General features: G+C 42.6%; 1 protein-coding gene across 2 annotated transcripts in view; it reads right to left on the minus strand.

Annotated features, from left to right (window-relative positions):
- Window positions 1–17,666, minus strand: part of GATA5 (GATA binding protein 5) — a 52,026-nt gene that overhangs the window by 33,364 nt on the left and 996 nt on the right. For both annotated transcript variants that reach the window (XM_087720567.1, XM_087720568.1), the window contains exons 2-3: window positions 15,867–15,932; window positions 6,478–7,181 (exon numbers count right to left, since the gene is read on the minus strand). In XM_087720567.1, coding sequence (XP_087576693.1) covers window positions 6,478–7,015 — 538 coding nt within the window. In that variant the 5' untranslated portion in view covers window positions 7,016–7,181; window positions 15,867–15,932. The remainder of the gene's footprint in view (window positions 1–6,477; window positions 7,182–15,866; window positions 15,933–17,666) is intronic.

The following is a 17,666-nucleotide window of genomic DNA, read 5'->3' on the forward strand; positions in this document are numbered from 1 at the left end:
AGAGTATATAGATGAATTAAGAGGGAGATGGGAAGAATAACCTGATACGTTTTTCATAGAATTAAATTTCCATTTAAGGGAATTTGAGATTTTAGGCACCGAACTTCCCAATTCCCTGGGCATCAGGCTGTAAATTATTTGCCAATTGCACTGTTCTACACAAGCGTATTAAGACGCACGAGTGATTAAGACGAAACGTGGATGCATTTTTATTTCGTTCGCTTTAACGAAACAAAGCATCCCAAATCCGGATTCCGAACCAATCCCGCAGACAGGGAGAAAGTTTTTCAAACAAAACAAAAACCCCAAAACAAGGGAGGGTGCATAACAGAAAGGCGAAATTTTTTTCTTGTTTGGAAGCTTTAAAAAAAAATCGGGAGGAAAAAAAATAAAAACCAACCGGGAAAAATAAATCATTTAAATAAAAACAAAAAACGACTAAGATTTGAAAATAGACACACGGAATCCCCTGGTTTTGAAAACTCCCCGACTTCCAGCACGGAAAAAAAGTCTCCTAAATGTAAAAGAAATCGAGACTTTTTTCTCCCGCTCCTTCAAACGGGCAAATGGCAAAATTGGGAGGAAACCGTATTGAATTCGACGGCGCGTTTTGGATAGAGAGAAACAAGGCAGGGAAGGAGGCAGGAATAATGCGGAAAATCCGACGCGCCGAGACGCCGACAAAACCCGACAAAGCGACCTCGGGACTCTTCCAAAGAGGGCTTGCAAAACGAAACAACAACAACAAATCAACAAACCCCGATAAACCGCATCAAAAGGGTGGGCTTCACACCCACCCACCCAAATTAACTCAACCCTCCTTTTATTATTCGCCCCAATGCCCGTTTCGGAGGTTCGTCGCCGGAGAAAACTCCCTGCGTGCTTTCTCCGTCGTATGAACCGAAAGCTAAGCGGTTTCCCCGCGTGGATTTTTCAGGATCTCGAGCTGATGGATGTCACGGAGGGCAAAGCTTGTCGCGGGTGGGGTGGAGGTGGGGAGATAAATCCACAAGATTTCCCTTTAGTGATTTACGAACTCTTGTTGGCTTGGAAAAGTCATTTTCTCCCTCCATAAATTACTTTAAAAAAAAAAAAAAAAACACCCAGCAACATCGGAGCGGCTATAAATCTGCTCCCTTCGTGGAAACGCCAACCCGTGTCACTCCTGAAGTCAGCATAAAAACCGGATAATCGGGCGAAGTTAAAAGGGTTGGAAGTTTACTGCTTACATTTTAACCCCGCGGGATTTTAAGACAAAAAAACCAGACCCCCGAATTTTCTCGCATCTCTTTCTCCTGAAAAATAGCCCCTTTTTTCCAGCCGCCGCGCGCTGCTTTAAAACTTTTTTGCAAGTTTAAAAACCGGGGAGAAGGAATGCCGAAGCGGCTTAAAACCCCGTGGGAACTCAGATTCGGTGTAGGAATCGGGGCCCGGCAGTATTGCCACCACTTTCCCTGCTCCTTTCAATGGAAAAAGTCCAGGGAATTTTATCTGGAATAAATATAGGGCTAAGAATAGGCTGGCAGAAGGAGGAAGCCCTTATAAAGTTATTTTTTTTCCTTGTACCCATTTTAATTCTGCTCAAAAAAAAAAAAACTTCTTTAAATGCACAGTCCTCTCAACATGCCATAGTCTTCCCCAACTATGCAAGCTTTTAGATTTTCCTTTTTTAAAAAAAATTCAGCTTCAAATTGGGAGCAATCAAAATATCCAAACCCTTGGAAGAAGCATTTTCAATGTACAAGCTTAAAAAAATTAGTGCTCCAACACTGGCATCAGAATAGGAGTTAAGGCCCTAATCTTCCATTACAACTGGTCTCCATCTGTTCAACCAACTCTCTCTCTCTCCCATGAATTTTCCTAGGGGTTGAAATTATTTCCACTTTTCCAAAGGATTGGAGTTGAACAGTCACCTTTGTCTTAGAACCAGAGGAGGAAAATGTTAACACTTGGTGGGAAGATGTACACGCTTTAGAGCTGCATTTCTTCAACCCTGGCGCCTTGTCTGGACTTCCAACTCTCAGAATTCCCCAGCCAGCACTGCATTCCCCATTTCCAGACTGGCTGGAAAATTCTGGGAGTTGAAGTCTACAAGGTTGACAAAACACTGCCTTACAGTAAGGTGCTAGTCCCTTTGATGGCAATGAAAGAAAGAAAGAAGGCTGGAGGGGTGGGAAGGGAATTACTTCCATTTGGGTATATCTAGTTTAATAAAGAGGACTGGGGTGACAGCAGATAGCAGTCTTCCAGTATCTCAGGGGCTGTAACAAAGAAGAGGGAGTCAAGCTATTCTCCAAAGCACCTGAAGGAAGGACAAGAAGCAATGGATGGAAACTAATCAAGGAGAGGACTAGAGAAATTTCTGACAGTGAGAACAATTAATCAGTGGAACAGCGGTGTGGGTGCTTTATTACTAGAAGTTTTAAAGATGATGTTGGATAACCATTTGTCTGAAATGGTACAGGGTTTCCTGCCTGAGCTGGGGGTTGGACTAGAAGACCTCCAAGGTCCCTTCCAACTCTGTTATTAACTTCTCAGGAGTGAAACCTTTCCCCAGGGCCTACATTTGCCTGGTCTGAATGTTATCTAAATAAGTTATTTCCCACTTCGGCTGGCTTTTTTTGACAGGCTCTGCAAGGGGAGGGTGGGGGGGGAGATCCAAAGGCATTTTATGCTGATGAGGTATGCGTGCTGATATGTGCACACACCATGCCCAGGTCAAATCTCAAAGTCACAAACTCCAAAGAACACTTGGCAACAGACCAGGCATGTTCAAGTCAATGCATGTTAGGTTCAATTCTAGTTGGGTGGCACATTATTTTTCAGCATTCTGTCCAACATGCTCGTGAACTAATGAGACGAAAACTTAGATCCTTCTTTAAGAGGACTGAACCCTGGAAACAGAACTCACTATTCTACAAGAACTCACTATTCTACATTTCTTCGCTTTGCCAAGGGCACTTCCTATAGAAACTAATTAATGGGTACTTGGTCTTCCTTTGGAATTCATCATTAAGAGCTCTTCAAAAATAATTTCCTGTAATGGGTCTGTCTCTGTGGAAGAAGTTTCCACCCCACACTTAAATCTTTCAGCTTTTTGTGGGTATCTTTGGCCCTACTATCCTAGTATGCGACTTCTCTTAAGTTGCTTCCAGAAGTTGTAAATGCTCCAACACTGGAAGTTTTCAAGAAGAAGTTGGATAACCATTTGTCTGAAGTGATGTAAGGTTTCCTGCCTAAGCAGGGGGTTGGACTAGAAGACCTCCAAGGTCCCTTCCAACTCTGTTATTCTATTCTAAGTTGGGGCGTATTACTTTGTAAAATCATGGCCCTTGAAAGGATGGTTCCACCACAAAACCGCAGACGACAAAATCGCGGTCGACGAAAGCGCGTATGTGACGTCATCACAGCGCGACGAAAAAGATCGAAAAATGTAAAAATAAAGCGAAAACCTTACCCTAACCCCCCCAAACCTAACCCTAAACCTAACCCTTAACCTAACCCTAAACCTAACCCTTAACCTAACGAAAAACCTAACGCTAACCCTTAACCTAACGCTAAACGTAACGCTAACGCTCTAAACCTAACCCTAACCCTTAACCTAACCCTAACCCTTAACCTAACCCTTACCTTTATGTGAATCGGCTTGCTGTAATTTAATTTTTATTTCAATTTTTCATCTTTTTCGTCGCGTTGTGATGACGTCACATACGCGATTTCGTCGACCGCGCTTTTGTGGAACGCGGTTTTGATGGGTCACGGAAAGGATACTTAACCTAGGCACATACTCCCATACCTCTGATGCAGAGAAATATACTAACATGAAAGTGTTTATGGAGATTCTCAATCATCCAGGTCCCAAAGTTGCTTTTTTAAATTTATTTATTTATTTATTTTTGCAAAAAGGCAACTGAACTTTCTTGGTTTTTTTTTTCCTTTAAAAATGTTTGGCTTCTCATCCAAGAAGCTTCTTGGATGAAAAGTGAAACACTTTCAAAGAAAAAATAATAACCAAGAAAGTCCAGTTGTCTTTTCAAAAAGCACCTTTGGGACAATTATGGTTGAGAATCATAACAGTGAAAATGTATTAGACAAGAACAAAGCCACATGGAGGGAAATGCAATATCCTCATATTTGTAAATACTGAATAGACCAGTGTTTCTCAACCTTGGCAACTTGAAGATGTCCGGACTTCAACTCCCAGAATTCCCCAGCCAACATCTTCAAGTTGCCAAGGTTGAGAAACACTGGAATAGACTAATTGTAAATAAGCATGGTGGCTATAATATTTAACTTTATGTTCTAGTATGTTTGGCAAAGACATTGCCCGGATGGTAACACTGTGTCCAATGCTTTAATGTGTGTTTAATTAAAAAAAAACTTTTTAATAATACTAATAAAAAAGGGAATCTCCAGAGATATTTAAGGAGGTTCTTGCTGGATTTGAGACGGGTCACCCTCAACTGGAGAAGCTTCTTGGAGGAGAAGCAAAATGTTTTCAAAGGAAAAAAAAAATACAAGTCCAGTTATCTTTTGGGGGAAAAGCACCTCTGGGACACCAAGTGACTTAGAAAAAAAAAATCAGAAAAAAACCCCCTAACAGACATGATAGAATCAAACGTAATTGATCTATACTTAAGTGAGAAATACTCGGGGATAAACTGACAACCAGATCCCCACATTTGTCAAATTAATAATATTGTGTGTTTGTTGTGTGTGAACTCAGTCATTCTTGTCTGCTAAACATCTCCCTGCTTAGCACAATCTAAGGTTCTTGCAAGTATCTTTTCCATCTAAACTCTTATTTTAACCAAATGTTTTGTTAACATTAAAGGCCATCCAGTCATTATTGTATAGTGACTTTCACATTAAGAATAACAGAATGTAACTGCTAGATCTGTATCTCGCTATACAATCATATATAGAACAAACCAGCCAGAACTGTTATTTACAGTTTCTAATGCTCATTGTTATAGAAATTACTTTATTCTTCAAGCAGCATTTGGCAAAGATCCTAAAAATAATAAGGCTCTGGCAATTATTATTTATTACGTTTATTGGCAGCCCATTTTATCACAGAGTAACTAGTTTTTAATGCCCCCCCCCTTCCCATCTTCTAACATTCTGTAACTCAGTGGTTCCCAAACTTGGCAACTTTTAAGACTTGTGGACTTCAACTCCCAGAATTCTCCAGCCAGCTCTGGGAGTTGAAGTCCACAAGTCTTAAAGTTGCCAAGTTTGGGAACCACTGCTGTAACTCATCCTCTTGTAATGCCACTGGTTCACACAACAGATCTAAAACCATTACTGAATAAAGCACAAAAGTGGGAAACACATTTGTTAAATTAAGTGCCTGAGAAGATTTCCTAATATAAACCAAATGTCAAAAGCCTCTCATCAAAATGCTTCCAGCCAGTAATTGATAAACCCTTGACTGTGTAATAATGTGAATAAGAGCTGGAAGGGATCTTGGAGGTCTTCTAGTCCAACCCCGTGCTCAAGCAGGAGCATACATCTCTACTCTAAGAGCAATGCAATGGAACCAGATATTTCCACAAGCTTTTTTCCAATGAAATCGTTAGGAAAACCATGATAAGAATATGGATATGGATTTGCACATGCAACACAGATGTTGTTCCTGAATTAAAGCTTTCCCGTTCTCAGCACAGAATTATTTATCCAGTATTTTCAGCTCTTGGCTGAATTTCATTTACCCTCCTCACTGCCCCTTGTGAATGCTGACTATGGCATGATTCAAATTTCTCTGCCTTCTGTTTTTGTGACTGCTCCCAAACTCTGCAATTTTACAATAGAGGCTACCAGAACCAAGGGCATATAAACAATGAAACATTTACCGCCACACCAGTCTTTAGACCCAAATCATTGATAGGAAATCATTACAAGGAGACTGGAATTGCTGCAATTGGGGATAGGCGAGCCAGTTTGGCCTAGCGGTTAACACACCACCAGGCTAGAAAGCAGGAGATCATGAGTTCAAGTCCCATCTTAACCACAAAAGCCAATTGGAGGATTTGGGCCAAGCACCAGGAGACTGAATTCATGCCTTCGCACCGTGGGCATGAAAGGAGCTGGGTGATTTTGGGCCAATCACCAGGTGACTGTGAATTTTAGTGTCACCTTAGGCATGAAAGCAGCTGGGTGACTTTGGGCCAATCACCAGGTAACTGTGAAATCTAGTCTCATCTTAGGCATGAAAGCAGTTGGGTGATTTTGGGTGAACCACCAGGTGTCCGTGAATTCTAATCTCATTTTAGGCATAAAAGCAGCTGGGTAACTTTAGGCCAATCACCAGGTGACTGTGAATTCTAGTCTCATCTTAGGAATGAAAGACAGCTGGGTGACTTTGGTCTTAGCCCAGCCCACCTTCACAAGCTTCTTGTTGTGGGGAAAATAGGAGGTGCTTTGAGCTCTTGGTAAAAATGATAAACGTTAGTTAAATCAATAAATGCCACATACCATATGATCTCCGGCCCGGTAGGGCTCCTTGTCGCGCCTGGAGACCATGGAAGACACTGCTCTCAAAATGGTTAGCAGGCCAAGATGGCGTCATCTCCGCTGGGTTCACATAAGCCCCGGGATACGGGCTGGAGTAGGATCCATTGACCGTACGCATCAGAGTGTTCCCATACTGGTCACGGCCTCCTCCGGCGCCCAGCAACAGTGGACTTTGGTAGCCCCCGTCTCGACCGGCCGTGCTGCCCCCAGGAGGGCTGTGGGTGTAAGCAAAACTGGAAGGCGGGTGAGGGCTGCCGGCGTTGAAGTGGGTAGCCTCAGCAGTGGTGGGTTGGCCCCACCCGGGGTGGCCGCCCAGAGGATGCCCTTGGTGGGTGGGATCGCAGCTTTGCAGGTGGTAGGGCAGGCCCTGGAGCATAGAGGAAACTCGGCTGGTGGGGACGTAAACGGCCGGGCTTGTTGGGGTGTGCAGGAAATTGCTGGAATCATGGGAGTAGGCTGACTGGCCAGGATTTGGAGCAAGGGCCAAACTCTGATACATTTTATATCCTTCAAACCACAGTTCACTCAGTCAAAAAAGAAGCAGCGGTGGTGGTGGTGATGATGATCGGGACTTCTGTCAACACAAGCCAACAACTTGGATGGAAAGGAACTCAAAATGTTTGGCTTACAACTTCTGGGCTGTTACAAAAGAAGTTTTCAAGCACCTGAAAAGGGAAAAAGAAAGAAAGAAAAACAAAATCAAGACTGCAGTTCCACACACCTCAACCCACTTGGTTTCCTGGAAATCCTTGTTTTACGTAGATCTGGAAGGTGGGTTAGAAAGGAGCTCGTGAGATCTTAAGTTTAGAAGTATCAGCTTTCAGAAACCTAAAAGGAATTGGTTGGCTGGCAAAGTTTCTCTACGGGATAAATTCCTCGTGATAAGCTCCTCACATCTGCATCTCATCCTTTCTTGAATAGAGACCAGGGCAATAAAAGGATGGACGTCTGGCTGAAAGTTACTTGCTTAAAAGGTCAATCTTCTTTATGTCAGTTCCTGGTCATTTCAATTCCACAGTTCCAACATGAAAATAGCATACAATTCCTTTTTTGCAAAAACTTCCCAGCCTAGCCTACAACATGGAGTTTCTGAAAGTTCGCTCTTCCATATATATGAATGGAATGGAATGGAATAGAATAGAATAGAATAAGAATGGGATGGAATAGAATAGAATAGAATTAGAATGGGATGGAATGGAATGGAATGGAAAGGAATAGAATAGAATAGAATAGAATAGAATAGAATTAGAATAGAATTAGAATAGAATTAGAATGGGATGGAATGGAATGGAATGGAAAGGAATGGAAAGGAATGGAAAGGAATGGAAAGGAATAGAATAGAAAGAATAGAATTAGAATGGGATGGAAAGGAATGGAAAGAAATGGAAAGGAATGGAAAGGAATGGAATAGAATAGAGTAATGGAATGGAATAGAATAGAATAGAATAGAATAAGAATAAGAATAAGAATAAGAATAAGAATAAGAATGGGATGGAATGGAAAGGAATAGAATAGAATTAGAATAGAATTAGAATGGGATGGAATGGAAAGGAATAGAATAGAATTAGAATAGAATTAGAATGGGATGGAATGGAATGGAAAGGAATGGAAAGGAATGGAAAGGAATAGAATAGAAAGAATAGAATTAGAATGGGATGGAAAGGAATGGAATAGAATGGAATAGAATGGAATAGAATTCTTTATTGGCCAAGTGTGATTGGATTCAAGAGGAATGTCTTTGGTGCATATACTCTCAGTGTACATAAAGAAAAATAAAATAGAATATATTCATCAAGAATCATAAGAAACAACACTTAGTGATAGTCATAGGTTACTAATAAGCAATCAAATTATACTAGGAAACAAATAAAACAATATAAATCGTAAAGATACAAGCAACATGGTTATAGTCATAAGTGGGAAGAGATAGGTACTAGGAAGGAAGAGAAGAATAATAGTCTTAGTAGGTAATATGACAATGTTGTGGGAATTAGTTGTTAAGCAGAGTGATGGCATTCAGGGCAAAACTGTCCTCGTGTCTAGTTGTTCTGGTGTGCAATGCTCTATAGCGTCGTTTTGAGGATAGAAGTTGAAACAATTTATGTCCAGAAGGTGAGGGATCTGTAGTTATTTTCACAGCCCTCTTTTTGACTCGTCTAACTTACTGGCTTTAACACAATAAGAGAGTTGGAAGGGACCTTGGAGATCTTCTAGTCCAACTGCTGCTCAGGCAGGAAACCCTACACCATTTCAGACAAATAATTAGAGGCTGGAGACTAAAACATATGAAGAACAGTTGCAGGAATTGTGTGTGTTGCTAGTCTAATGAAAAGGACTAGGGGAGACACGATAGCATTGATTCCAATATTTGAGAGGCTGTCATAAAGAAGAGGGGGTGTCAACCTATTTTCCAAAGCACCAGAAAGCAAAAACACGCAATGGATGGAAATTAATCAAGGAGAGAGAAACAACGTAGAACTAAGAAGGAATTTCCCTAATGGTGAGTACAATGAACCAATGGAACAGCTTGCCTCCAGAAATTGTGGATGAATCATCATTAGAGCTTTTCAAGAAATGGGGCAGCCATTTTATTGAAATGATATGGGGTCTCCTGCTCACGCAGGGGTTAGTCTAGATGGCCTCCAAGGTACCTTCCAACTCTCTTATATTCTATCTTTTAAAATGGTTGCCCAATCTCTTCTTAAAAAATCCCCAGTGTTGGAGCATTCACAACTTGTGGAGGCTTTGGGGCGGGGGAATTCAGGTTGGGCAGCTGAGAAAATAAAAACCAGGCCTTTAAAAATCTTCTCCCCAAACCTGAGATTGTATCAGGCCTATATTTTCAACCATTTGCTTAAAATGGCAACCTGAGCTAACATTGGAACTCTTCAGAAGGTTGAAAGGGCATTTTCCCACTTTTAACCATCTAAAACAGAGGTCTTCAAACTTGGCAACTTGGCAACAAGACCTCTGGATGTCAACTCCCAGAATTCGTCAGCCACCTGGAAGTTGACATCCACAAGTTTTAAAGTTCCCAAGTTTGAAGACATCTGATCTACATCCTCCCTTCTTTGCTAATCAGTAGCTTTTGTGTAAGTAAAGTACCTTAGGACAGTAAGATGGGTCGCCTTGTGAAGACAAAGGCACTTCAAAGAGATGTTGTCCCTGCTAAAACAGAACTTGAAAATGAATTCCTCACCTGAAAGTGAGTAGCCTAAGAGTCAAGAGGAATTGCTTTCAAGAAAGCAAAATCACGCCAGGACTGTGGACCTGGGCTACTATGCAATCTAAAAAGGCATTGAGGTCAATTGGATAAACTGATTGTGTATATACATTTCTGTAGTCATTGTGTTACTACTTCCCTATGTGGATAGAATCTTAAAAAGGGCAACTTCTAGAAAACCGGTTGTGTTTGTGGGGTTTCAGTATTCTTTAAGATGCTTACAACTGCGTGCTATGATGATTGTGATAAGCCCATTTCCCCTCTTGAAGATTTAACAATGGCATTTCAAGGATTATTCTTTATGCTATTTATGTTGTTTTGTATTTTTTTATCATGGATTGCACCAGTGGGGCTAAAACCAATTTTGTTGCATACATGATGTACAATGACAATAAAGGCTATACCATACCATACCATACCATACCATACATCATACCATACCATTCCATTCCATACCATACCATACCATACCATACCATACCATACCATACCATACCATACCATACCATACCATACCATACCATACCATTCCATACCATACCATACCATACCATACCATATCATACCATAGATCATCTTAAATGTTCAATAATCATTATTAATCTTAATCTTAAAATAGCAATAGAAATAGCAGTTAGACTTATATACCGCTTCATAGGGCTTTCAGCCCTCTCTAAACAGTTTACAGAGTCAGCATATTGCCCCCAACAACAATCCGGGTCCTCATTTTACCCACCTCGGAAGGATGGAAGGCTGAGTCAACCCTGAGCCGGTGAGATTTGAACTGCCGAACTGCTGAACTGCAGTCAGCTGAAGTAGCCTGCAGTGCTGCATTTAACCACTGCGCCACAGGGAGTCCTTGATTTACAACCGCAATTGAGTCCACCATTTCTGTTGCTAAGTGAGGCATTTGTTAAGTGAATTTTGACCCATTTTACAACTTTTCTGGCCCCAGGTGGTTAAGTGAAGCACTGCAGCTGTTAAATTAGTAAAAAGGTTGTTAAGCGAAACTGACTTCCCAGTTGACTTTGCTTGTCAGAAGGTCACAAAAGGGGATCGTGTGACCCTGGGACACTGCAACCAGTCATAAATATAATAAGTCAGTCCCCAAGGGCCTGAGTTTTGATCACGTGACTATGTGGACGCTGCAAAAGGTAGAAAGTGTGAAAAACAGTCCAAAAGTCACCTTTTTCAATACTGTTGTAAGTTCAAATGGTCACTAAATGAACTGTTGTAAATCAAAGACCCTGTAGTAGCTTAAAGCCCCCTTCCCCTGCCTTCTGGATATGCTGCAATTACAAATTCCCAGCCAGCACACTGAAGTCAAAGGTCAACATATGATTCTGGATGCTAATTGGAAAAAGTTGCATTAAACACATGGGTATAATCATACGCCTTGCATTTTACAACTAGAAATAGCAGCTCTGGGAGTTGCAGTTAGGAGCACCAGTGGAGGGAAAGAGGGAGGCTCTTAGTAGCAAAATGTTGGAAGGGTGCCCTTGAGGCCATCCAGACCAACCCCCTGCTCAGTAGAAACCTGCATTAAAACATTCAGGCAGAGGGCCGTCCAGTCTAATGACCATCTTCCTTCAAAATCAGGTTCAGGCTTTTCCAAGATTAATGCGTCCATGGCTACGATAAATATCCCCAGCAAAGAAGCCATCATTCTCTCACAACCAATCCTAGTTAAGAGTGACATGTTCCCTCCTGACAAAAACAATCCTGGTTAGGATTGTTTTTGTTATAAGGGTGATTATGTCAGTCTTAACCTGGTTAATCCTGGTTAGGAGTGACATAATACAGAGAATGCCCCCCCTGGAGGAAGATTGCCTTAACATGGAACAATAGAGTTGAAAGGGACCTTAAAAGGTCTTGTAGTCCAACCCCCTATTTGCCTTAAGGTTGGATAGAATCAGATGTATGTCTAAATATGGTAGAGAACTGCATTTTGATTCAATTGACAAGTGTACTATATGGGAAATACAAGAAGCTCATACATAAGGATTAAGGAGAGCCTACAAGGTGGCTCAGTGGCTAAGGTGCTGAGCTTGTCTATCAGAAAGGTTGGCAGTTTGGCAGTTCGAATCCGGCTTGAATCCCTAGCGCTGCGTAACAGAGTGAGCTCCCATTACTTGTCCCAGCTTCTGCCAACCTAGCATTGTAAAAATGCAAGTAGAAAAATAGGAACCACCTTTGGTAGGAAGGTAACAGCATTCCATGTGACTAGCATGTATGTGTGAGGGGAACCTTTGCCTTTACTTTACAAAGAGTTTACAAATTCCTTGTGTGTCCAATCACAACTTTATTAGTCAATGAAGATTTCTATTCTATTCTATTCTTCTATATACTGTGTTAAATCCAATTCACTGATTCTCTTGCAGGAGATCAGATCAAAATAGATCTTTGTGCTTGCAATGAAATTTGTCTTCCATTTCTTGCATGCCAACCAGTGTCAAACAGTTTTAGACAGATGTGTCAACTGGGGGAGGGGGGGGAATCCTAAGCCCTCTTAGTTGACACCCTTTGAAATCCTTCCATTGGCCTTCAAAACTAAAGTGGGCTTTGGAAGTTACCAAAGAAGTCACCATCTCCATTCTCTTGTTTAATGATAGGTCTACTACTGGTAGTAGAGCGTTTCTCAACCTTGGGCACTTTTTTAAAGTTGTGTGGATTTCAACTCCCAGAATTCCCCAAACCAGCTGTGCTATGCTGTGGTGACTGGGGGAATTCTGGGAGTTGAAGTCCACACAACTTAAAGGGGCTCAAGGTTGAGAAAGTCTGTACCACAGGCTTCTGACCAATGACCGTCCATGGCACGACAAAACCGTGCTCGACTAAAGCGCGCCCGATTAAACTGCGGCGCTGACGTCATCAACAGGGCGACAACAGTGAGCGCGGAGAAAGAAGGGCGCTTTAAATAGCGCTTTGAAAGCAAGCAGATTCAACTTAAGGTAAGGGTTAGGGTTAGGGTTAGCTTTAGGGTTAGGTTAAGGGTTAGGGTTAGGGTTAGGTTTAGGGTTAGGTTTAGGGTTAAGGTTAGGGTTAGGTTTAGGATTAGGTTTAGGGGGGGTTAGGTTTAGGTTTAGGGGTTAATTTTAGGTTTAGCGTTTACAGCGTGCTTCTGTCTCCGCGCTATTGTCGCCCTGTGATGACGTCAGCTACGTGGTTTCGTCGAGCGCGCTTTAGTCGAACGCGGTTTTGTGGTGGAACCATGACCGTCCACTGTCCCATTTGAAGACTTCTAGCAAAGGAGAACTCGCCGCTTCATGTGGCAGCCTGTTCCATAGTTTGTACAGCGAAGAATTACCTTCCTGACGTCTAGCCTGAACTTCTGAATTTTAACCTACTGCTTCTGGTCCTGCCTTAGGGGACAATAAAGAACAGGTCTACGTCTTCTGGGAGATGCCTAGATCGGTCCCTCATCTACTACTGCCAAGTCCTGCTCTTTCCTAGGATTTTGAACTCTATAGACATCTGGCCACCGTATTTGAGCATTGGGGAGAAGGTTGGTCTAGGTCAGTGTTGGCAAACCTTTTTGGCACTCGGTGCCAAAATGGGAGTGCATGTGCCGGAAACTGGAAGAGCAATCGCCCGGTGCGCATGCACACACTGGGAAGATGCTGTTCAGGTTTCCGTTGTGTGCATGAGCTCCAGCCATCTGGTCTTTGTGCACTTATGTGCACCAAAAAAATGGAAGACCAGGTGGCCGGTGCATGTGCCAGAAACTGGAAGAGCAGCCGCCCGGTGCATGCATGTGCACTGCTCTTCCGGTTTCTGGTGCTCCTGAGTGCATGAAGACCAGCTGACCAGCACGACGGAAGCCTGAAGAACAATGGGCGATGGCTCAGGTTCCTGGAGATGGCTCTGCATGACTCTTCTGGCACACGTGCCATAGGTTACCCATCACGGGGCTAGATGATCTCTGAGGTGCCCACCCCATTCTGTGATTCCAACAAGGACAGCACATTCGCAGCCCCTGAACTAAACAGTGCATCCTATCACCCAGGTCTCTCTTCTGATCCAGCCCAGCAATTTTATCTGCCCTGAACCAGAGTGCTAGATATTATTTCGGTGTTTGTTTATTAACCTGTGTTTATATGTAGCCTTCACCCCAAACCTTGAGATGGCTCCTCCTGTCCTAAAAACAATGAAGCCCAGCTCTCCAGGGAATGGCAATAAACATTCCTGGGGTGTCAGTTGACCATAAAACCAGTGTTAGACCAGAAGTTCCTTGGTTCCAACCGCCCCTTATTTTTGATATGCTTCCTCGTGTGCCATGAAAAAGAAGCCAAGAACTCGTCTGAAAGTTAATATGGAAGGTGCCATCTCAGCCTCAAAAAAGAAAGAAGGACAGCAGGAAGGGAAAAAAGGAAGGAAAGAAAGGAGGAAAAAAGGAAAGAAAGGAGAAAAGGAAGGAAGGGGTTAGGGAAAGGAGGAAAGGAAGGAAGGAAAGGAGGGGAAGAAGGAAGAAAAGAAAGAAGAAAGAAAGGAAGAAAGGAAGAAAGGAAGAAAGGAAGAAAGGAAGAAAGGAAGAAAGGAAGAAAGGAAGAAAGGAAGAAAGGAAGAAAGGAAGAAAGGGAAAAAGGAAAGGAAAAGGGAGAAAGGGAAAGGGAAAGAGGGGGGGGGTAGGTAGTGGATGAGGTGCCATTACAGAATAAAGGATCTGCAGCTGTGAAGATAAACAGCTCAAATACACAAAGTTTTAGGCGGTGTTGCAGGTTGCTAAGAGTTAAATGAGAGGAACCGTGTGACTCCATGGACCATACCATGTCAGCCCCCTCCCCTCCCTCCATCGCTTCTTGGAGTCTGCCCAAATGCCTGCCAATGGTGTGGGTGACCCTATCTAACCATCTCCTCCACCCTCCCCTTCTCCTTTTGCCTTCCAACTTCCCCAACATTAGAGTCCTCTCTTCTCCTTTGGTGGCCAAAATATTTGAGCCTCACCTTCACTACCTGTCCTTCCCAAAAGGTGGATTTTTGCCTTAGGGACCCACCGGTTTTAGGAGAGGGAAAAAGCTTCCTTAATTTGAAAAGACCTTCAACGCCCCTTTCCAATTCCAATCAGGAACGCAAAGCTTTGCCAAGACCAAGCAACCTTCTTAAGTCAACATCTGGGGTTTGTCCTTCTCATTCAACCCTAGTATGGTTCAATTCTTCAGGCCTTGTTGAACACGGAACCCTTTGCTGAAGGCTTTGCAATATAGCTAACCTCAACTGCGCAAAAGTGGGGGGGGGAGGCAAAAAGGCCAAGACGATCTCTTTCCACAAGGCAGCCAAAGAAAACCACTCAGGTGAGACCCAAAGGTGCTTTTTTTCTCCCCAAACAACTGGGTCTCTTTTTTTCCCTTTGAAAACATTTCACTCAAGAAGCTTCATTCAAGTTTCTTGGATGAAAAGAGGAAGGAAGGAAAGGAAAAACAAAGAAAAGTCCAATTGACTTTTGGAAAAAAATCACCTTTAGGACAACCATGACCTGGATGATTGAGGTGAGATGGAAATGAGATGATTGGGGTTTTTTTTTCTTGGCTGCGTATTGGAAGCAGTTTGTCCTGGCCTTTTCAAGTTTCTAGTCCAGCCTAAAAGTTCTCTCTCTTTCTCTCTCTGATTGTGTGTGTCTGTGTGTTTCTCTGTCTGTGTGTTTCTCTGTCTGTCTGTCTGTCTTCCTCTCTTCCTCTCTGTGATTGTGTGGTGTTTCTCTGTCTGTCTGTCTGTCTGTCTGTCTGTCTGTCTGTCTGTCTCTCTCTCTCTCTCTCTCTGTGTATGTGTGTGTGTTTCTCTGTCTGTCTGTCTGTCTGTCTGTGTGTGTGTGTGTGTGTGTGTGTGTGTGTGTGTGTGGCTGTCTCTCTCTCTCTGTCCGATTTATTGTGGTTCCTCATCTCAGTACAAAACAGATCCATTAAGTTTAGCATCTTCAAGAGAAGCCGATCTCCTGCATGGATATTGTGAAAATGCAATCAGAATTACTATTTAAGGGAGAAGTGGCCCTTCTTGAGAATAGATTAAGTCTGTATTGCACTAATATTGGCCATTTCAACTAGGGCAGATCAGCGTGTATCTATCTAGTGCAGATAAACCTACGATTTAAAATGGGTAACAAGCCACCCTAAGATAATTAACTCTTACTTACCCGTAGGAGCAAGTCCTCAGAAAGATTGACTTTGTATCTGAAATGCCGCCCTGAAGTGGTTCCTGGCTGCAAAGGATAAAAAAAAAAAGACCTCCTTTAAATCGAAACTTGAAGTTGACCGATTTCTAGATCCAGCTTTGCCTTAGAAAACACCCTTGAAATTCTTAATATTGTTTACTTCTGCCCTTCCAACACCGCTCAAATTATTTTTTGTGCAGGCAAAAAGTTTTCACCGATGGACAGTTCCGCATTGGTGCAAAATGCATGCGATTCCTGACTGGATCTCAACTAAAATCTCAGAATAGATGGGGGAGGGACACAAAAACCCAATCTCTTAAAATTGACCCCCCAAATCTCAATCCATCTTTAATCGCCCACTATTAAAATCCTAGGGGGAGGAGAGAAAAAAAATGCTTCGTGTCCAAATTCGGCCTTTGGTAGAGAATATAATTTAAAAAGCGTGTTTCTGCAAGAAACACAGAGAAGCAGTGCTCCAGCGACAAGGTTAACCCGTGTTTCAATCTAATCATGGCTTGTTTCAATTGTTTTCAAGGTGAAGTCTCTTGCCCACTCCCTCCCCCGCAGCCAACCTGTGGGGAAAAATCAAAGGACCCCACCGCCACCATAATGAGGAAGCAGCGAATCCCTGGGGGTTCCTGAAATACCGGAGACAAAAAAATAAAATAAAAATACGACCCCTTTAATTCGGGTTTCAATCTTTGCTGAGAACAGACCCCCCAAAAGATGGGGCCCCTTGAGCTTGTTTTGAGAAAATGTCGGCTTGTAAAACGGGCCTTGCCGTATAACATACAACGTTAAGTTCTTCGGGCGCAAAATGCGCCTCGCAAAATAAATAAATTAAATCCAAAGCTACTTCCGCAGGAGGAGGAAAAATGAAAATCCAAAGGTAAATTCAAGCTCTTTTTGAAACAAATCTATTTCATAATGAACCCTTCTTCTCATAATAATAATTACCCTATCATGGAGGGAAATCGGGACGCGGGTCTCTCTCTCTCTCTTTTTATTTCTTTCCCTCAAACGAGGTTAGGTATTAAAAATATAAAATGTTTTCTTTCCTTGGGAAAGGGGGCAACCCCCCCCCCCATCGCGGGCAGCCCACCGAAGCGCACTTTTTTCCCCAAGAGCTTTATCTCGGAATACTGTTCCGAGAGAAAAAGAAGGGAGTATATAGAAGTCGAGCCATATTTTAAAACAGCGATTTTAAAAATGCCCGGATCGGATCTGTCGGGGTTGATGGGGGTGGAAAGAAATGGAAAAAAAAACGAGTAAATCGAAGGGGATTTCAGGGATGCGACTCCCCCCCCCCTTTTTTTTTTAGTGCGCGCGCGTGTGGAGCTGATCGCAGTAGAAGAAACGAACGAATGAAGCGAAGCAGAATTCTCCCTATTTTACTCCCTTCTTGGAAGGGAATAAAATAAAACAAACCACAGCCGGTTGAATTAAATCATCCACCAAACTCTTTATCCCCACCCCCGCAAGAAGCCCAGGCCTCAATCAGCTACTAGTTAAACCCGAAGGCTCGGGATTTTCTTCCCAAATTAAAAATAAAATAAAAAATAAAAATACAGCTCAAAGCCAGCCGGATTAGCAGGAAGTACAATTTCCTGCTTGATGTCCAGCGGAACTACTTTGTGTGTGTGTGTGTGTGTGTTGTGTTGTGTTTTTTTTTAAAATCAATTCACGGCAGCTTGGCTCAGTTGTGATTCCTGGGCAATGTAACGAAATAAAAATTAAAACAATAAATACAAATATCCCCAGTACATTTCCAGCCGAACCAAT

The sequence above is a fragment of the Thamnophis sirtalis genome, unplaced genomic scaffold, assembly GCF_051295495.1.
Source record: "Thamnophis sirtalis isolate CommonGarterSnake01/CBP01778 unplaced genomic scaffold, rThaSir2_p1.2 scaffold_7, whole genome shotgun sequence".
NCBI classification, from domain to species: Eukaryota; Metazoa; Chordata; class Lepidosauria; order Squamata; family Natricidae; genus Thamnophis; species Thamnophis sirtalis.